General features: G+C 46.9%; 1 protein-coding gene across 1 annotated transcript in view; it reads right to left on the reverse strand.

Annotated features, from left to right (window-relative positions):
- Positions 1–22360, reverse strand: part of STPG1 (sperm tail PG-rich repeat containing 1) — a 51911-nt gene that overhangs the window by 4553 nt on the left and 24998 nt on the right. The window contains exons 5-8 of the mRNA XM_082613293.1: positions 18801–18902; positions 14317–14487; positions 9503–9611; positions 5564–5729 (exon numbers count right to left, since the gene is read on the reverse strand). Coding sequence (XP_082469419.1) covers positions 5564–5729; positions 9503–9611; positions 14317–14487; positions 18801–18902 — 548 coding nt within the window. The remainder of the gene's footprint in view (positions 1–5563; positions 5730–9502; positions 9612–14316; positions 14488–18800; positions 18903–22360) is intronic.

A 22360-nucleotide genomic window follows, 5' to 3' on the forward strand; every position in this document is an offset into this window, starting at 1 on the left:
TCTCCTTAAGCCTCAGTTTCTTTATCTGTAAAACAGTGGATAATAATACCTGCCTCCCAGGGTCGTTAAGAAGATTAACAAGTGCTTTACTGGTACCATTTTTTTTTAACATGAAATATTAGAATAGAGGTGAGAGAGACTAATTCCAACTGGGTGAATCCGGAAATCTACCCTAGAAGAGGTAACATTTGCTCTGAAAGGTAAGCAGGAATTCTTTGGGTAGAAAAGGTGGAGATGGGGGCATTTCCCACAGAGGAAACAGCAGGGGCAAAAGCCTGGAAGAGGGACAAGCCGTGCTCCATGGGGCTGGGATTGGGCCACAAGGAGCCAGAGGCTAAGCCCCTGGACCACCTTCAAGCCTCCTTCCACCCGTGAATTCTGGGTTGTTCGCTTGGGTTTCCGACCAACCCCCGTTACAGGCCCTGAGGAGGAGCTAAAGGAAAACTCCTACCAGTGGCCTCTCAATGCAGCCTAACTCCCAGGTCACCTCCCAGAAACACCCAGCACAGGGACTTCCCTGGTGGTCCAGTGGTTAGGACTCCACGCTTTCACTGCTGTGGGCCCGGGTTCGATCCCTGGTTGGGGAACTAAGATCCCGCAAGCTACCCTGTGCGGCCAAAAGAAAAAAAAAGAAATGACCAGAAATACCCAGCACAGCGTTGTCCAACGACTCCGTGCCTTTGCTGTGCTGTTCCTTCTGCCAGGAGCACCTCCTTTCCCTGCCAACTCTGATTCCCTCTTTGCTTCTCACCTCCTCCAGGGAGACTCCCCCGGCCACATCCTCCCCCTCCCCCGCCTCCCTTCCTGGGCTCCATAGAAGAGGACCACGGGTTTTGGAGTCAGATGGACCTGGATTCCACCCTCCGCTCTACCACCGGGGAGAGTCTGCATCCCCTGTAAACTCTATGTAACAATCCTGACCCGTGGGAGAGTTGGAAGATGAAGCTGTAGAAAGTCTGTGAAAACTCTGAGCGGCTGGAAGCTGGCCCCTCAATACATTGTAGCCATTCTTCTCTTCTCTGCACAAGACACATTACTTTTCTATGCTTTTTACTTGCCTAGCTCTTTAATGCAGGGGATGGTGTCTTATCCATCACTGAGGCCCTGGTCCCTATTCCCGAGGACATTTGCCTAACTGCAGAGAGAAGCAGAGGGGTTGAAGCAAGTAAGGGAGCCCAGGCATCTGAACCCCGCCTGACAGTTTTATCATCACCCAGGGCTGGTCCTTCCATGTCATCATGGGGCTGGGCAAATCACTGAGGTCAGACTGAATCAAACCCTGGGCAGCCACAGTGCATTGTAACCAGGGCTTTTATGAGCCTCATCGCCCAGTTTTAAAAGCCAACCTGGTCCTGCCCCGTGGAAAAAAACATCTGTCAAAGGCTCTGAGTTGGCCACAACTGGATTAAGTTGTGTTTGCAGCTTCCAGTGTGAGCTGTTTGCAAATCACCAAAGAATAATGAATGTCTCAGAGAACTCAGCAGGTCACTTGGGGAGGGCATCCGAGACCCTCGGGACACTCCCAGGCACAGATTCACTCTGCCTCAGGGATTCCCAGGGTCGGGAGGGATAAAGGGGCAATTTTTTTCTCATCATTAAAGGGCAGCCGATTGCCTCTGGGGTGGAATGCGGTATCTGTTTAACAGGGAGTGGGTGACAGATTACAGCTGCTTGGGAAGAAGCATCCCATAGCTAATTGAAAATCCCAGGGGAACTTTAGGTGGGTCCAATGTAATTACCCAAATTGGAGTGGGGCCGATGGGGCTTGATTCTTCGGCTCTGGCTGTGACAGGACAGCGTGTCTGAGCAAAACCAGTGGTTTGAAAACTCCAGGAAGCAGATCAAGGGTTAGAAAGATGTCAGTGGGTGTTTCACCTCCCAGCTGGCGTGAGTTGGAAGGCAGCACCTAGGAGGAAGTATTCTGATCTCCAAAAGCCCTTCCCCTGACTCACCCTGATCCATTGAGTCATCACTGTGACGGATGCTGAAGACCTACAGAAGTGAAAACCTGGCTGATAGCCTCCTCCAGAGACCCCCGGAAGCTGATAAATCCTCTTAGCTTTTGAGACAGCAATGTGGCCATAACAAAGAGACACTCTGTGATGTGTTCTTCAGCTGAGGAACCCAGAAATGGCCACGCCAATGACCCTACAGCCCCTCACAGCATCTGTGCTGCAGGGCCACTCAAGAAACATCAGGTGAGTGCAGAAGGCTCGCTCACACGTTTCCATGAAAGTACAAATCACGCACGTCAAAAGCTCACAATTTGCCAGACCTGGTGAGTTATGTGGGTCATCTTTTTTTATCCTTGCAAGCCTGTTGTAAAGTGTGCTTGCCCCAACTCACAGAGGATGAATTTGAATTCCCAGGGAGTTAAGTGTCCCGCCCCCCCCACCCCTACCCCCAGCCTCCCAGGGCTGGTGAGAGGGGAAGGCGGGAATTTCAGCGGCCTGACTCCCTGCCTGTGCTTATGCCCTCGGTGCCACGGCCTCTGCAGCCGGTTCCCAGCTCAGGAGGCCAGCAGGGGTCGGTAACATGGCACCAGTGACCCCAGCGAGAATTAACGTCTCCCCCATCCTCCTGCATTCTGAAGAAAGCAGCGCCGAAATATCATTTTTGCAAACTGGAACACCACCCATGAATGGGGAGCCACACACTTCCAAGCAAGAGAAACAAGGGCAGGCCTCACATCCTGTCACATGCGTGTGACACCTGGGCAGCCCGTGCTTCCACAAAAGAAACACTGTGATGATTCTCAGATTCTCCACCACTGCCCCATGCAGCGCCCGGAGATCTGAGTATGATTAGGCTTGATGTAGACAAAGTCTCAACATATCAATGGGGAGGAAACAACGCAGACCTTCTCCGGGGCCTGACAACCCCAGGATGGGCCCTCAGGTGCTCTTGCCCCTCTCTTCCCTCCAGGGTCACAGGAAAGGAAACAGAATTTGAATTTGAGAGACTGGAGTTTGGATACTCCTTCAATACCATCATATTCAGCTGTATCTTTTCTTTATATTATATCCCTTTCTCCATTGTCCCACATAAACAGATGGATGCTACTTTGGAATAACCAACAGCACACTTTAGTTTTATCTCTTTGCTTTTAAATGAAATTACAGATTCTCAACTTCATCCTTTCCATGTCAGCTCAACAATATATACTGGACTTCCTCTGTGGGTCCTGCCTGGCCCCATGTTCACTGCCTCTGTATGCTCTCCGAAGTGTCATGGTGAGCAAAGCTGGGGTCACAGAGTGTGAGAAATGGAAAGATTTCCCCTCTTTTCATACATGGAGAAACAAAGGCCCAGGGAGGCACTGAGAGCAGCCCCAGACCACAGAGCCTGCCATGGAGGCTGGGGCACTGTCCACTCAGCAGGGTGAACCCAAGTTTAAGAGACACTGGGTTTGACAGGTCTCTTTACTGCGGGCCTTCTCAGAGCCTTTAATAAGCTCATGTATACTGTGATGCACCCAGGGGCAGAGGGATTGTATGCAGTGCTTCCTAGGTTTATTAACCGAGGATCCACCATTCACAAAGCATCACAGAGAGCCAGTGCCCCCCAGATACCCCCAGACACACCAGCATTACTGCACTGCTCCCATCAGAAAGCTGGCGCCCATGGGGGGGTAGTGTGGTCATGCAACCTTGGGGCCCACACGATCCGGCGTTTTGTGGCACGTTCCTCTGCCTTGCTCTGGAGTTGTTGCCAGGTGAGCCTGAAGGTATGGATGGTGCTCTGTCCATGTGAGCTCCCTCATAGCCCTCAGCACAGCACCAGAAACCTCCAGGGCCTGCTGACTGACAGATGCCAATGCCCTAAAATGAGGCTACTTCAAACCACTCGTCCAAACTTGGATGCACGCCAAATGACACCGCTCTGGGGAAGGCGGTTAAACACCGAGTGTCCCTCACCCTCCTCTCATCGTTTCCCTGAAGAAGCTTCCAGAGTCAGGGTGGGGGCCTGAGCCTCCATGCCACGAAACAGCTGCATCCTCTATCGTCACATATCCTCTCTAGGATATAGAATAATAGCTGCTGTAATAAGAAGAGTGAGAGCTATTTTCAAGCACTTTCTCATCTAATCCTCACAGAACCCCCATGAGATAAGGTTCTTATCTCCACTTAATACATGGAAACACGGAGGCTCAGGGAGGAGAAGTCTCTGCTAGAGACAGAGCTGTGATTCTCACTCAGGTCTGCTAACCTCAAAGCCCGTCCTCTCTCCCACTCCATCTGGGGGCAGCATAGGGAAAGGTTGTGTGTAGTGGTGCCCAAGCCATCCCAGAGGCAGGAAGTCCCTGACGTTTGGAGAGAGCCTTTTCCTGGAGACTTTCCCGCCCCGGTCCCGAGTCCTGCAGCCTATGAAGGGTCAACCTGCAGAACCCCAGATCCGAAGGGCAGAAGGGACTCAGCTCGTGGACTCCATCCGAGGTCTGAATCCCTTCCCAGGTCCTGGGTTGGACTCAGCAGGCTCATGTCTTGCTCCTCTCCCTTCTCTCCCTTACCCCTGACCCCTTGCCCTGGGCTCATGGTCCGAGTAGACCCAGTGTTGCCAGCCTCCCCGGGCCACCCAGCCTTCTGACCCCCTGTGGCTATGTGCCCAGCCAGCTGCCTGACCTCTTTGGAGGCTCCCAGGTGGCTATACCCTTAGTCCCAGCCCTGCTGGTCAGCCCTCCCAACAGCCAATCCTGTTGAGAGTGACAGGATGGCTGACCTTAATGGCACTTAGTTCTAGAAGTTCTAGACCCATTTGAGGAATATTAAGCCTTGTGAATTTTTGAGCCTCTGAGGTGAAAGTAACATTAAATGTACAGGAGATTAAAAACAGTAACACAAATCCCTGTCTTTTAAATTTTGTGTTATTGACTCACTCTTTGTACCTACTATATCAAATATATTTTTTAAATCAGAAAGCAACTTTCGGATAAATTATCCCCACTTTACAATCGAGGGCATGCAGGCTCAGAGGGGTTAGCACTGTGTTGATGGTCACACAGCATGAAGATAGCAGAGCTGACGTTCAAATCTAGCAGGTCTGACCAACTCCAAAGTCTAGGCTTTTAACCTATCAGTACAAAGCTATGAGAGTTTCACCACTTTCGTATATCCTGCCACCCCAGTGGAGATTTTATATTATAAAAATAGAATAATATCAGCACCAGGAGAGTACAGCATCATGGGGAATGTTGGAAGATCCAAACAGTCCTGAGCCTGAGTCCCAGGTGCATCTCAAGTTAGCCGTGTGGACTTACGCAAGTCTTTCAGCCTCGTTGAGGCCTGGCTTCCTTCTCTATGAAGTAAGAATAATCATTCCTACAACAGAGTTGTTATGAATGATCATTGAAGAAGATGTTAAGTTCCTGGCATACAGTAGTTACTCAGTAAATACTATGTATTCAGCAAGTATTTCTTGAGCACCTGCTATGTGTCAACAAGGGCCCCAGGAGAGCAACTCGGCCTGTGTCTGCCAAGCTGTGACACCCCTTCTTTTTCTCCCCAGGTTCGGGTCCTTCCTCAGAATACCTTTCAGAAGAAAGATCAGGATGATCAGTACTCACGGGATAAGAGTCTTTTTTTGAACTTCAGTGTGACCTTTTGGGTTGTAATAACCGGGTCCTGGGCCTGTCGACGTCAGTTTTAATCCACGGCCAGTTTTTGATTTAAAACAAGACATTAATATCTTTGGTGACTGCTTCACAAGGGATTCGTTGACATTATAATGCCCTGAGCAGAAATAAATTTTAAAACAGAATAAAGAACTCCTCTCAAATAAATAAAAAGCAATAAGAATACATTTAATGACTATAAGGCAGTATCACTCCAGGATGGTCAAGTAGAAGGGGCCTGGAATAATTGAAAATAACTCTCACCATTTAGAGAACATGTGTCCGTGCATCACATATGTGGCTCATTTAATCCTCATGGCAGCCCTGCAAGGTGGGTATTAGCACCTCCATTCTAAACATGAGGAAATAGACTCAGAGATATTCAGTAATTTGCCAAAGGACATTCATCTAACCAGGGCCTAAGCCCAGCTTCCTCCTCCATAAACTAAGGATAATAATTCTTCCAACAACTGGGAGGCTATGGTAGAAAAAGAACATTTTAGGTTCCTGGCACACGGTAGCTGGTCAGTAACTATTATGCAATCAACAAATATTTACTGAGCACCTACTATGTGGACCCAGACCCACCTTTCTCCAAGGTCCATGCTTTCCCACCATGCCTTGTCTCAAGAAACTGTCAGAATAAAAGTAATTTGGCTGTGCACAAAGCTTTAAGGAAGAAGAGAATGATCTGAGCTGGGGTAAAGAGGGAGCAGTCTCACCCTAAATAGCAAGTAACCCTGTAAATGGGGGCAGGCATTTTGGGGTGCAAAGCGGCAGTGCTAGGCAAAGGCCTTCAAGATGCTGCACACTTTGGCCCTGGCTTCCTATTACTTGGAAATTAAGGAAATTATTCAACATAATGAAAAAGCTCTAAGCCTAAAGATGTACACAACAGCAGTAGCTACAGTGTGAGAAACAATGAATAGCCCAAAGGTCCAAGTACAAGGGCACAGTTATGGGAAAACAGCCTAATCTGGTGGAATATCAGCCCTGAGGGTGGTAAATGCAAAGGCCATGAAGCCTATGGCAATGTTCTCAAAAATAAAGGTGAGCGAGAAAAGTAAAATAAAGCCTAACAGTCTATACTGTATATACTATGACATCAATGTGCAAATGGATACATGTGAATAAAAATAGGTGGGAACCCAAAAAAGTGGGAAAAACTATATTAATGGTGGCATTGTGGGTGGGGAAAATATTTCAAATTTTCTAACCACTGTAAAGTTAATTAAAAAAAAATAAAATCGACTTTTTCATTGCAAAAGCACTGAAAACAACAATATGGGACATATTAGCAAGATTTTATTTAAATGGTAATACTCATTGATGGCAAAGGTGAGGGAAAGCATATTTCTCATAGAAGCAGGAGGATAAATTATCTCTGTGCTGAAGGGCAATTTGGTCACAAATATCAAAAACCTTAAATATTTTACATACCTTTCGACTTAGCAATTTCACGTTAGGCAATTTATGTAAGGAAATAATCTTGATTGTACACAAGTTGTGAGCTATAAGGATGTTTGCTCCCACTCTATTTATATGAGTGATCCATTTAAAACAACCTAAATGCCAGCAAGAGGGCATTTGTTCCTTACCTGATGGTACCACCAGATAATGGAATACTATGCATCCATTAACAAAAGATGTTCTAGGAGGATTTTTAATAACATGAAAAGATGGTCCCAATATATGCTTAAGTTAAAAAAAAAAACAGATGTCCAGTTAGCAGCATTTTTAATACTGGTATCTATCTCTCAAATTATCTTTCTGGGTTTTTTGCATATATTTATTTTTTATTTTTATTCCCCCTACCAAAAAAAAATAGTTTAAAGCAACGCTTGATTATAAAATGTTAAAAAGCAGAAGCAAGGGGGAAAGGCATTCATGCTCTCACGGCCCAGAATAAACCAGGGTTGAACTCTCTGCTGTATTTACCCTGGTCTTTCCATCATGCACTGGACACTGTCTCATGGTGTTGGGCCCACAGCGCGGATTCAATTGTGTCACCCACGTTTTTCAAGTGACACTTTACCATAGTTGTTTCCCCAGGACCTAATAACTTTTTGTTTTTAAGGAGAAATAGAGAGGAGGATGTTGGGGAAGTGCTTGGCCTTGTGTTTGATGCAGCCAGACTTTAGAAAATCCAGCCAGCCAATGTGTAAAGGTGAGCATTTTGCTCAGAACTGAAGGCAGATCAGACCCGGCCCTCAGCCCCTGAGCCTGGGCACTCTGAGTGGGCGGAACCCAGCAAGGATGCCAATCATGGCTCCACATCTGGTTTCTTCCCACAAGGGGGAGAAGCAGAAACCACAGCATTTTTCTGAGAGGTCAAAGCAGATTGTTTCTCTCAGAGAAGCAGATTCCCCAGGCTGTGGCCCCTGGCAAATTTGGGGGATGTGGGGAGAGTCCTGAAGGCACCAGGCATCGAGCTGGATGTAGGGGGGGCCTGGATTCAAATCCAGCAGTGGGACCCTGGACTGGTCACCTGTTTTCTATATATCATTTTTGCTTGTAAAGTGGGGATATAATAATATTAATAATAACCCACACTCTCTGAGCACGTATGTGCCAGGCAACCCTCCATTGGGTTTTGGAAGCTCCTGGCACACAGTAGGAGCTTAAAAGATGCTGGTGCCCACCTCTCCCCTTCCTGCTGTGTTACAAGGGGCCCCTCGGGACCCTCCCAGAGGGAGGAGCTGCCCACTTCCCAGGGCTCTCTGGTGGAACCTCTGGCCAAACCCCAGGGATGCTGGCTTTGTTCTCCTGTATAAACAAACAAGGTGGGGTTTTGCCCGTGGTGATGCAAGGCAGGGAGCTTTAGCCAGGCTTAGCCTCCTAATTAGGGCTGGTTTTGTTATTCAGCCTCGGACTGATCTTCTCAACATTAATCTGGATTTGCTGAAATCTGACATGCGCTGAGATTTTGTCCACACCCCCATCCAAGAAGCATGATTGCAGAGGTAAACCCTCCCAGCTCCTCCTCTGGGCTCTGGGGCCCAGAGCTCCCTCGGGGGTCTTCTGGACCTGTTTGGGAAGGTCTAGTCTAACCAGTGCTCCTGGAGTATGGACTGCTATGTCACCAGACCCTTCTAGAAATTTTTCACTAAGGCTGGTGTGGGGAGGAGGTCTGAGGGCACAGAACAGGTGCAATGCCTTTCCCCAGCCCAGCAGGGAAAACATCTGCAGGTGAGCCCTTGTGTGTTCCTGAATCCTGGAGGCTTCAGAAGTCACACTGGGATGACGGGGTTAAGAGGTTCCTCGGTCAGACACTTCTGGGCTTAGGCCTGCCATTTATTAGCTGTGTGATGCTGAGTAAGTTGCTTCAACTCTCTGGACCTCCATTTCCTCACCTGAAACACAGGACTAAGAGTGTGGCCCTATTAGGACAGATGTGTGAGGACCGCGTGGAAAAACTTAGCACTTGAGCAGGCGCTCAGTGAACAGAGCTATTTCCCATCATTTGATGATAGATGATGAAGCCGCTGTGTAGGCATGGGAGGAAAGGAATATTGCAGCCGAGTGTCCAAGGATCAGAACGTATTGTGTGCCCTGCCTCCCCCCAGCGCCTGGGATGGCACCTGGGGTATGCGCATGGGCACACTTCTGGCATGAGAAGTCTCCCCCCAGCTGGCCGCCCAAAGCAGGTGCGCTGGGTCTGGAAGGCAGGCCAACGTGATAGGCCGCCCCGGGGTCCATTTCCAGAGCCGGCTGTTCTTCCCCTGAATGGGGAGCCAGTCTTCTCCTCTTTGTACGATACCTGCCTGCACCCCCTCTTCCCCCAATGCCTACCTCCTTCCAAAGAGACTCCCTGTGAAGGAATGGGTGCCCTGCTGATCAGATCTGGAACAGGAAGCCTTAGGTCAAGGCCAGTGCGAGGCAGCTGCTTACCTGGGGCAGGTCCTGTTTTAGTAATAGTGAAAAGTCCTCTCTGGGTTTTGGACATGAACCCGGCTCGGGCACAAACGTTGTTTGTCTGTTTGCAGCAAGAGACAGAGGTCTGGGGGAGAAAATAAGCACGGTGTGCTCAGTGTCTTGCCTTTCTTTGTCCTTGTTGTGTCTGGATGAGGGGCACTTTGGGGTAAAAAAAAAAAACAAATTTAAACCTGTCTTCAGAAAATGAGCGGACGTGAGTGGAAAATGTCACACTGGCTGTGCCCTCACCTTCACCCCAGCTGGAGTGGAGGAAGAGCTTGTCATCGCTAGCCAGTGTCTGGCGACCCAACACAACACGGAGGACGGTGCCCTGAACCAGCCGGTGGACCTGGCTTCCGGGCTCGCTCCCCGCACACAGGGCAGGGCATCCTGCTCAAACGGATTAATTTCTCTGAATTTGAGTTTTCTCACCTGTAAAATGGATCAGATAATCCCTGCTCGACTTGAGGCAGCGTGCTGTTGGGTTGGGGGTAGGGGACAGCCGGTCAACACAAATCAGCTGTTTTTTAAAAAAGTGTGTAACGTTACATAGGCAAATTATTTTCATCATTTTTTCTACGATTTTCATTCTTTTCGGAACACTTAGTCCTACATATCCCCACCCTGATTCCTCACTGCTCAAATAATCCTTCAATACGTGTGGGATTTAGGACATACAAAGAAATTGTGTAACTTAAGATTATGATCAGATTTGTAAGCACTGTCTTGACTTTTCTGGGCTGACCAGAAATTTAGAATTTTGGTTGACCCAGGCAATATACATTAGAGAGTGTCCAGTGAGTTCAGAAAGCTAAAAATAATTTTGGAAAAAAAAAAAAAAAGAACCCTGAGATCATTCTTATGATGAATCATAAATATTTTAAATGCTAATTTGCAGTCAGTCTCCTGTATTCATTAGATAAAAGATGCAATAAAAATTGTGCCTGCAATGGCTGGAATATTTACTGAATGAGTGAAACTATTTGCTGAGGCCAGGATGGCTTGATTTTCTGTGCTACTCCTTTGTCAAAAAAAATGTTTCTTGAGAAATGCAGATGGCATTTTGATTTAGTGTTGACAAAGGCAGAGGAATTTAGCTTTTCCCAGGGTCCTAACGGCCAGACTGCCTGCAGAGAGGGCAAACAAAAAGATCAGATGGACCAGGCTAATTACTGGACACCGGGAGAAGAGCCAGGATGCCAGAGAGGAAGTAATAACAGGTACCAAGGGAAAGGCTTCCAATAGAGAAGCGGGGGATCGCAGTAAGCAAAGGTAGAGAGGTCTTGACAGCCTCAAAGCACAGTGTGGCTAACAGGATTACCGCATTTCTGTTCCTCGCCAGTTGACTCAACCATTGTTCTCCAGGTCTGAAAAAAGCCTCCTGTAGACAAAACACTACTTCAGCTTTATTCCTCGCCCAGACAGAAAAGCAACAGAAAAAGGGGGCATTTTTGTATACACTGAGTGTGTGTGTCACTGGAAGGTTTTCACCATTAGACTAGGAAGAGTCAGCTCCACTGGCAGGTTAAAAAAGAATGAAGCAGATTCATTGTATTGCCATGGGAAAAAACAAATCCCAGATATAATTAAGTAGAAAACGCACACGTACCGTGGACAGCATAATCCCAAAATCAAGGGAAGGACCAAGGGAGGAAGAGAATATGAACAATATTGCCCCTGGTTTTTGATGTTTGTTTACAGAGCAGAATGATGAGGGACTTCCACTTTCTGGCTCATGGGTTTCTGTGATGTTCAAAGATATTTTATGATGAGCATGTATTATTTTCAGAGCCACATTAAAAAATAATGAACAAAAAACATGCAAACTAAAATTGATCTGGCGGCAGAGTCCTGACGTGGGGGATGGTCATTTCTTGATTAACAAAGGAAGTTATTCCTTTGGAGTCATAAACATTTATTGCATGATTACTACATGCCAGGACCTGAGCTGGGCCTCGGAGATAGGAAGCCAGGGTGAAGGAGCAGTGGGCTGGGGAGGTGAAGGCTCGAAGCACTAACACTACAGTGCCCTTCAGCAGCCCCCAGGAGGACGCAGAGGGGGCACTCACACGGAGACAGCCTGCACTTGTGTCTGTCTGCCAAGGAACCCAGCCCTCTCTCAGGAATGGCAACGGCGCAATGGCCAAGCACCTTCATTATCACTCGCCTGGACCAGACCTCGACCTCTCTTTTGTTATCATGACAGCTTCCTAACTGGTTTTTCAAAATCCACCCTTAACCCACACAGCCACTGGAGGGATCTTTTTTAAAAGGTACATCAGGGGCTTCCTTGGTGGCGCAGTGGTTGAGAGTCCACCTGCCGACGCAGGGGACGCGGGTTCGTGTCCCGGTCTGGGAGGATCCCACATGCCGCGGAGCGGCTGGGCCCGTGAGCCATGGCCGCTGAGCCTGCACGTCCAGAGCCTGTGCTCCGCAACGGCAGAGGCCACAACAGTGAGAGGCCTGCGTACCGCAAAAAAAAAAAAAAAAAAAAAAGGTACATCAGAAGATGTCACTCCACACCTCCCATCCTCCTCAAGGAGGGCTTCCCAGCACACAGAGAACAAAATTCGAACTCCCTCCTGTGGTCTTCAGGGCCTTGCATGAACTGGTCCCTGCCTATCTGTCTGGGCTCTCCTCGTCCCCTCTCCCCCGAGCCCCCCTAGTTCATTCTACTTTAGATACTTTGGTTTCTTTCTGGCTGGGCCATGCGTCTTACAAGATCTTAGTTCCCTGACCAGGGATTGAACAGGGGCCCATGGCAGTGAAAGCGCCGAGTCCTAACCACTGGATCACCAGGGAACTCCCTCTAGCTACCTTCTTACAGTTCCCCATGGGCTAAGGTGTTTGTTGTCCCAGGACCTTTGCACATGCTGTTCCCCCAATTCTGGCTCTTCCCTCAATCCTTGAATCTCAGTCTCAGGACCTTCTCTGACCACCCAGTCTAAAGTACATGGTATTGCCAACCTCCACACCCCACACATACTCTCTTTCTCAGGCTCCGACTGTTCGTCTCCCTCAGAGCTGGCCACAATAACTATTTTGTTTGTCTGTCTCCTAGTTCTCATCTTGAGTTCCCCACTGGAATATAAGCTGTATCAGTGGTCTGGCACAGAGCAGCCACAGGATTTAAGAAGGGAAGCCCGGCAGGGCTGGAACATGGGGACTCTGATCACTCCCCAGCTTTATACCCGTGCTCACTGATGTGCGAATAGTCCCTTCAAGCTGGGTAACTTTGGGCAAGTCCCTTCCCCTCTCTGAGCCTCAGCTTCCTCTTCTGTAAATTGAGAATAAGAGAATCCACTTCCTGGGTTCTTGTGAGTATGAAATAAGTGAATACACAACTCTTAGAACAGCACATAGGCCATGAAAAGTGCTTCATCATATCATCACCATTCTTATTTTCAGGCTCTGATTACCCTAGGAGAAGAGTATCTAGAGCTATACTACCCCAAACAGCAGCCACTGGCCACATGTAGCTATTGAGCTCTGCAAACATGGCTGGTCCACATTCAGATGTGCTGCAAATATAAAATATACACTGAATTTTAAGGACTTAATATGAGGGAAAGAATGTAAAACATCTAATTAATTTTTATATTGATTAGATATTGCAATCTTTTGAATATATTGGGTTAAATAGAATATATAATTAAAAATAATTTCATCTGTTTCTTTTTACTTTTAAATGTAGCTACTAGGAAAACTTAAATGACGTATGTGGCTCCTGTTATACTGATATTCCTTTTGGACCGTGCTGGCCTAGCAGGCACTTATATTGCTTTGAACATGTTATAATTGATTGGATTCATCATAGAAGGTAGGCAGGATCTTTGTAGTCAGAAAAATAAATATTATTTATAAATATTATAAAAGAAAAAGGAAATTTAAAATGAAGTATTCTAAGACCAAAATATTCTTAAATATAGCGTAATAATATTACTACCTTATGTACAATTCATGTCTTCGGTATTTCAGAGTGCTTTCACATTTGTAGTCTCATATGCTTCTTATAATAACCCTGTAGGGCAAGTATAATTAATTCCCTTTTACAACTGAAACTCAAGAGGTAACGGGGCTTCCCTAAAGACAGTTCTACCAGTTTTCATATATTGTAGAGTCCTTGTGCACCAGATATTGTGCTAGGTAAGCACTCAGCCTAGACTACCTCATTTAATGTTTGCATTAACACCATGGAGTAGACATATAACCCCACTTTACAGATCAATAAACTGAGTCCTGAAAGGTTGAGAAACTTGCCCAAAGCCATACACCGTTAGAAAATGGCAGAGTCGAGATTTGGACCTGAGTCTGTCTCTTACCTGTTAATCACACCATTCTGCCTCAGTGACTACAAAGTGATGGGAAATGGTGAACCACTGCTGTTAAAAAACCCAATTTTCTGATATGGAAAGACAGAAGTTTATTTTCCCTGTAAGAATATAATAGTGTCTGCAGATAAAGTGGTACGTAATATAATCATTGCTACAGATGAGAAAACCGTCCCAGAAAGCTTATGTGATAAGAGTAATTGCAATAAGTATTTTCCAGGGCAGTGGTCTTCCCACTGCTCCATACTGACCTCCGTGTTGCCCACATGTTTCTCTGGGTTCTGCAAATTCCCTATGAGAGTTTTGCCCAGCCTCATGTAGCCATTGGGTAGTCAGCAAATGCTAACTGGCTTACCAATTGCAGTAAATGCTATTCCCCAAAGCTCCCCCCTTCCTTTCTTTTATCTTAGCAAACCATTAATTCAATATATATTTAAGAAGCATAGGCAGTGTTCTTACATTGTAATGGTTTGGTGCGGGAGTTTCAGATTTGAGAACTTTCACGAAGCTTGGCAAATGGAACATGCTGGAACAGGAATTACTGAAGTCTTTCTTCGAAACAAAACGTGATGGTATAGTGTACGCGTTAGCTGCAGGGTATTTAGAGACGATGGTGTCCAATCGGGCACACTGTGAGGAGAAAGTCAAAGGAACCCACATCATCACGTATCTTATGGCTCCGAAGGGCTGACGTCAAAAAGATGGTGCCCGGCATCAGGTCTAAAAACATTTTATAAAAGGTGAAACCCTGGCAGGTAACAATGATAAAATGACCTTGGGCTTTGAGAATTTGCTCTTGGAAAATGCAAGTTCAGACCTGTGTTAACTTCTGTAAACTAACTCTAATTATTCATCTTATGTTTGGGACTTGGCAAAGATAATTCTTCCATAAAAGCATTTCCACACAATCTCATTTCAGGACACTTATACTTGACTCATCAGCTGGTGCGTGATTTATATGATGGGACGCTTTAGACTTGCTTCTTCCAACCTTGGTTTTCTTTTGAGTAAAACCCTCACTTTTTGTTTCTAAGTTTAAATAATCCAAATTTCCTAAAAAACAAGTTTGCTTCTAACACCTTAAAAGTACAAGGCTCCATAGGGCTTGCATCCCACCCATACCTCCTATCCACCACTTAATCACTGATTTCATAAAACTCTACGATATTTTTGCTGTTTCAACAGAAACCAATCCTACTCCTTCCAGGAAGCCATGATTTTCAGTTAAAAAAACAAACAGAATCAATGTTTGCCAAATGAACAGGGACAAAAGCCATAAAAACTAGGTGATAACATCACCTTACCCTGGGATAGTATGGCAAGTATTGAAGTCTGATAAGACAACAACAAAAAAATTTCATTATTTTATGGTTAAAAGCTTGAGAACATTGCCCTGAGTTTCCTCCACTTGACAGGGGTCAATAAACAAGCACAGAAAGTGGGGGAGGTGTGGGAAGGCATTAGCCCCTCGCCCGACTTCACTCTGTTCGTGGCGGCAATGGTTCTCACCATCTGGTTCATGGGCCACCAGTAATGTGGGTGGATGTGCCACCAGAATCAGGAGTGTTCTTTCCAGAGTCTTAGCTGTCCTGAGTCTAACCTGGGTTCGAGTCCCAGCTTCACCTCCCCCTAACTGTAAGGATTCACTGATGTTCCCAGAAGTAAGGTCACCCCAGCCTTGGATTCACTTTACCTTTGCATTTGGGGCAATAGTTAACCCAGTACTTTGCAGGGGTGTTGCATTGGATCCTCATGACAACCCTGGGTCGAGGATATTATGAATATCCCCACTTTACAGAGGAGGACACTGAACTTCCTCAGCTAGCAAAGTGTTGGAACCAACATTCTCGCCTCCATGAGAGGATATGGATCAGATTTCCATTCTGAGGAAGCCAAGAGGAGTCACAGCAATGTGTTTGCATCGACAGGATGAACAGCTGATAAATGCCTGTGGGAGGTTTTAGTTCTGGAAGAATCTACCCGAAATCTGCTGTTTCCAACGGGGCAGACACACCTCTGCTCTTTCCTTCTGACTTCCACAGAAGAACGGTGGCAAGGTCCCTGCTGCCATTTGCAGCGTGTCTATCCTGAGTCACCCAACAGAGTGGGCAAAGCATGTTCTTCTAAAGCGCTCGTTCCCAAAGTGTGTTCCTCGGCCTTCCAGGTCTGTGAGATAAGCTTGTGTTGGTGGTAGCGGCAGCAGGGAGAGAGTTCCAGGGTCCAATACATTGGAGAAGTTTCACACCATGTTCCCATTTTGAAGATTCATAACACACGTTGGTGTAGTAAATGCTCTGGGAAGGTCTGCAATAAAGAAACCTCTCTAGCTTTGGTTTTTGTTTTTGTTTTCCTTTTAATATTTATTTATTTATTTATTTATTTTAGTTGCTCTGGGACTTAGTTGCAGCACGCAGGGTCTTTGTTGTGGCATGTTTAGTTGCAGTGTGTAAGCTCTTAGCTGCAGCACGTGGACTCCTTAGTTGCAGCATGCATGTGGGATCCAGTTCCCGGACCAGGGATTGAACCCAGGCCCCCTGCATTGGGAGTGCCGAGTCTTACCCACTGGACCACCAGGGAAGTCCCATGTCTAGCTTTGTTTAAACAGCCTTTCCCAAACTTCCTACATCATAGAACCTTTTGGCCTAAGATACCTACTAACATACTCTTTGGGGAAAACTGTACTAAAAAAATTCCTATTCGAGGCAAAGTTTCATAAAGCATTGCAGTAGAATTAGTCTGAGTTTAACTGAAGTTGACAGTCACTCACCAACCCTCTCCACCCCTTGGCTTTCTTTTCATTGCCAGGCCTCTGGTCTCCAATTTGGCCACATTCTGGCATTTGTGAACCTTTCTCCAGCTCTTCCAGAGCCACTGCTGCCACCACACCAATACAGAAAGGCCATGGACACCTCCTCCCACCTGCCCCATTTAACTTCCTAGTCTGTCCCGTGAATACTTCTGGAGCAAAGCTTTGGAATACAGTCGTGAAGCTCTTCAGATGATTTGAATGTAGGCGGATGACAGGTCCTCTCAAAAGGCTGGGTGCTGTTGCTCCAATAGTCATCAGGAAGTTTTTAAAACGTGTTGACCCACAGAGTCTTTTGGTCAGCCTCACCCAGAGAGGCACGCTCCTGCTGGCCATACTAGCTCCAGTAAGGCAGACCTTTCTCTGACGGGAACTACTTTTAATTCCCTCAGGGAATTGGGATCCGGAAACAAGAGGCACTGAATGTGAAAGGCAGCAAAAAAAGGGGCGGAAGAATGAAAGTCTCGTCCAATTTGGGGAGGAACTAGGCGAGATGTGGGGATCTCCTGACAGACTTCCACCAACCACTTAAGGTCCCTTCCCAAGGATATAGGAACTTACGTGTTTACAAACAGAAATAGAAACCCCCATATCCATCACAGCGGGGAGAGGAAGCCTGAACAACTCACCTTCTGCCTTCTTTTGGGTTTGGTCTGAATTTTTTAAAGACCTGATTATATCCTGTCATGCACAGAGCTTCCCTTGGACCCCTTCTTCTCCAGGCGGCCCAGCCGCATCATTTGGAAAGTTACTACATGGAAAGCCTAGCAGGGAATCGATGGTGTGCTCTGATTCAGTGCCTTCTCTGGCACCAGGCAGGAATGGGCAGTGCCATTATTTGGCAACGTCTCAGAGAGAAAACCTAGGTGCTGCAGGAAGTCTTGTTTGTGACTCAGGTGGTGACAATCATAACATTCAACATGATTATAATGCTCTGCAATTTCAAAGACTATTTTACTCATTGCAGCGTCAATTTGCCCATCGCCTCCAGGGAGTCTCCACTCGATGAGGCAACTGGGACACAGAGGGTGATGTGCTTGAGGTCACATCAAGAACCCACAGCTGAGTCAAGATTGGGTCTTAAGTCCTGTCTCCTGGGCCAGGCCATTGTGAGATGGCACTTCTTTTGCAGATCGCTTTGGAGTCTCTTTACTCTCAGGGCTTGGGACAGGAGAAGTAGAGGTGTGGTTGTTCTGGGAACTCACTGGGGGCATGTGCAGCCTCAAGGTCTTTGTTAATAAGGAGTTAACTCCAAAGTCGGTTTTCTCCTTGAGTATTCAACCCTGCCAAGCTTGAATTCCAATAAGTGGCTGCATTCAGTGTGTCTTAAATGGTCTCTTTGTGTGTGGTTTTTAAAAAAAAAAAAATCAATTCCAGTGTCAGGTATCGTAATACATTTTTGCAAGAGATTATTATAACTTTTAAAGGGACAGACGGCATATGTGTTTTGTTAATGCTGGAGTTTGGGTTTGCTTTCTTTTTCACTTTCCTCCCTCAGCTAGTCTTACCCTACTTTGACCCTTTCCCCTTGTTATATCTATTTTTCTTGCCAACTGATAGGTGTTCAAATAAAGACTATCCTTGCCCAGGTCTGGTCAGAGACATTGGAACTTCATTTAGCTACTTGACGGTTGTAGCCTTCCACAAAGATAAAGACCCACATCTTACAAAGGAGAGAAATGGGGAGGAGAGGAATATCCCTAAATTACCTGCCTGCTGCCTGTTTTCTTTTTGGTCCCATCAGATATCTCAGTAACTCGAATAACCAAATTAGATTAAGCAGTGTAAAAAGTCCTATTAGGGCAAGATGTATAATCATAACTTTTTTCCTGGTTTGCCTAAAAATCTCAAGAAAACATTTGTAAGCCCATTCCACGCTGACAAAATTGGTTTTGGATGAGCAGGTCCTGAATATTCTTCTAGCTTCTCTTCCCACTCTGGCAATGCATAGCAGTGGGGAAAAAAATTCCTTAAAGACATAGGCTCCAGTTTACCTGCAGGAAATTTGAGGAGGCTGTTAAACTCTCTAATTAGAACTACGGGCCTTTGGAGAGAAGGGACCAGTTGTCCAATGTATGATTATGCAATGAATGAAGGAAAGTACCGAGCAGTTAACGTTCAGAGAAGGGGTTCTCACCATAGAGGGAAAAGTACATGTCCCTTTCTTAGACAATGACACACTGTCAAACACAGGTGACTGGTGAATGACGTTGTAGAACCCAGGACCTGGGATATCATCCTGAAAGGGAAGAGAACGTAGTGTCATTGGGATACTTTCAATTCCATGGTGCTTTTCTGCAAGCTTTACATCCATTAACACTAAGCCTTCCTGTAATCCTCTGGGACAGGCAGGGATGCCACCTCGTGGATGACAGCCGGGCTCCACCAATTCCTGACCTGCCCAGTCACCGTCTCAGTTAGCAAGCACTGGGGCTGGAATTCCACCCCGGGTCTGGGACCCCCCAGGGCCCTTGCTCTTTCCACTGTGCTGTACTGCCTTGCAGGAGAATGCTGTTGTTTCTTTGTGCCATTAGAGATATATGAGCAGAAAATGCAATCCTGAGTGCGGCAGTGGCTGTGCAGTGTGTGTGTGCAGTGTGTGTGTCAGTGTGTGTTGACTGGGTTCACCAAACCCACGGCGAGGGAAGGGTGACCGATTTCATGTTCACCACACCCCACCTGACTCAGCTTCCTCCCCAGCCTTTCAGAAGAGAAACCAGGGAGTGTTTCTGTTTATAAAGCAAAATGAAACAAAAACAACCTTCATCCCAAACAAGACCATTTCTAACTCTCAGACAAAAAGAGGCAGGTTCATGGGGCTCAAGTCCTAAGTGATGTGGGTACGTTAGAGAGGAACAAACAAAAGCTTGATTTCTAAGCTCATTTCTGCTGTGGCAGTTAGTTGGGCTTGCGTCTCATTTCCCATGCTAGTTACCAGGGGGAAGTAAATGTTGACAGAAGTTGGCCAGGCAAGTGACATGAAATGATAAGGATGCCCCACCGTCTCAAGAGTTTACTGGGTGCCTCCTTGGTGCCCAGAACTTTTCAAAGTTTGTCTCGTTTAATCCCCTGGTGAGAAAGGGATGCCCCCATTTTATAGATGGAGACACTGAGGCACGTAGAGATGAACTTGCCCAAGGTCCCACTGCTGTCAGTGGCAGCACCTGAATTCAGTGCTACATGATGGTGTACACAAGCCTTTTGCAGTGGGGCTATTATCAGGTCCATTTTAAGGAAAGTGAAGCCTGGAGACTTTGGGGCCGCAGCTAGTAAATGGTGAAGCGCAGATTTAAACCCAGGCAGCCTGACTCCAGAGCTTGCTACCTCCAAGACCTGCCACCCAGGCTCCTCCTGTCCCCACCATCCCTACTACCTTCCTCAGAGCAGAGAGAGAGCTCAAGGCACCATCAGGGCCTTCAAGGACTCTCCAGTGTGGCCCAAGCAGTGTGTGATTATGGTTTAATATAAGGGCTATTAACAGGTTCTTCTGTGCTGAATTTTAAATGCAGTGAACCTTTGAGCCTTGCAGGTGGGGGCAGGGGAGCTGATTCCTACCTTGTAGGTGATTATGGTCCCTGGTGGACAGAGGGGGAGCTGACTACCAGGAGAGTGAGGCAGGAGATGCAGGAGATGCAGCCCGACCAGAAGAGCCCTGGCACGTGGGTGCGATTTGAGGTGCTACAGGAAGGAACAGAAAGAGGTTTTTCTAAGGGGCTGTTTGCAGGACTGGCGTATGGGTTTTTTTGGGGTTTTGGGGGTTTTTTTTGGGTTTTTAAAATTTTATTTATTTATTTTTGGCTGTGTTGGGTCTTCGTTGCTGCACGCGGGCTTTCTCTAGTTGTGGCGAGCAGGGGCTACTCTTCGTTGCGGTGCACAGGCTTCTGAGTGTTGGTGGCTTCTCTTGTTGTGGAGCGCGGGCTCTAGGCACGCAGGCTTCAGTAGCTGTGGCACGTGGGCTCAGTAGCTGTGGCTCGCGGGCTCTAGAGCGCAGGCTCAGTAGTTGTGGCATGCGGGCTTAGTTGCTCCACGGCATGTGGGATCTTCCCGGACCAGGGCTCAAACCCGTGTCCCCTGCATTGGCAGGCGGATTCTTAACCACTGCGCCACCAGGAGGGCCCTAAAAGTACTGTTGTTCTGATTTCAAAAGCAGGGAAGCCCATGGCATATGTTTATTGATGGTCACTGCATGCCGGGCACTGTTCTGAGTACTTTATACACGCTAGCTCATTTAATCCTCATTTTAAAGATGAGAAGACAGGGTCCAAAGGGATAAGGACCAAGGTCACGCAGCAAGTAGCAGAGCCAGAATTTGAACCCAGGCAGTGTGAGGACAGTCTACTCTTGACCACTAAGCCAAACTAGCTCTCAGACGAGTGCAGGATGAAAGGAAAAACAATCCCGCTGAGTTTTGAATCCGGATTCTAGCATCAGTGCTGCTACTGGCTAAGTAACCTTGATCTAGTCACCTCTCTAGACCCCCGTTTCCTCATGTGTAAATCAGAGATGTTGCACGAAATGACTTCGGGCACCTTTTAGCTTCCAGAGTCCCTACGGTGAGGGAAAGCTGAAGCAGGAAACGTAACTGCAACTCTTCTAGGTTTAAAGAATAAACAGTCTTGGACATCTCCAGCCCCCTGTCTGCTGCCACACCCCCAACACCAGCATCAGCCCACAAGAATCTTCTGGGCACCTCTATGTGTCTGAGGATCTAGGGTTGCCAGATAAAACACAGGCCTGCAAGGCTGCCCCATCCCACCCTGCCCAGTTAAATGTGAATTTCAGATAAACAACAAAAAGCTATTTTAGTATAAGTAGGTCCCAAGCAATATTTGGGATATACTTATACTAAAGTAGTTTGTTATTTATCTGAAATTCTAAATTAAGAATCCTGTATTTTTATCTGCTAAATCTGGCAACCCTACTGGACCTTAATCACATTTTAATTCTGCCACATTGCAAACTGGTTTGAGCCCAGGACAAGTAGGAAGAGAACTGTCACCTCTTAGCCTGGAAGGAGAGCGTGCTGCCTATTTGCTCTTAATGAATATCCAAGAAGGGTCCTCCAGGCAGCAGGATGTTGGGGCTTGCCAGTGGTGGCTCATGAGGGCGACTGTTAAATATTCAGAAATGTTGCTCGTGGTAGCTTGAAATTGACCAGAGTGGGGGGCGGTATTTACACCACAGAGATTGGCCAATGCTCTAAACCAGAACTTTCTTTGTGGAGGAGAGAGCTGGTTTACCAGCACACCACCACCTGTACTCCATACCAAGTTAAGTTTCAAAGCTGCCTGGAGGGAAAGGTCCAGCTGTAGGGAGTTCAAGCTTTCTCCTGCAAAAGCTAGAGGTGGTGGATGGCTCCCTGGGAGGGCAGTAAAAGTCCAACCTTTGGCCTCTGGGATAACAGCTCATGTGACTAATGTTACATGAGGTTGATGAGTTCTGGCCTCTCAGCATCTCCCAGAGAGTGAGAATCCAAGTCGAAACTGGTGTGAACTCAGCCAGCCCTTGGCTTCTTGGCCAAGACCACCCAGAAGGCAAAAACCAAATAAACCAACCAAATAAAATGGGTGTGGGGAGGGAGAAGGGAAGAGCACTATTTATTATTATTTTTTTTTTTGCGGTACGCGGGCCTCTCACTGTTGTGGCCTCTCCCGTTGCGGAGCACAGGCTCCAGACGCGCAGGCTCAGCGGCCATGG

This window comes from Mesoplodon mirus (assembly GCF_964341445.2).
Source record: "Mesoplodon mirus genome assembly, chromosome: 3".
Taxonomy (NCBI): domain Eukaryota; kingdom Metazoa; phylum Chordata; class Mammalia; order Artiodactyla; family Ziphiidae; genus Mesoplodon; species Mesoplodon mirus.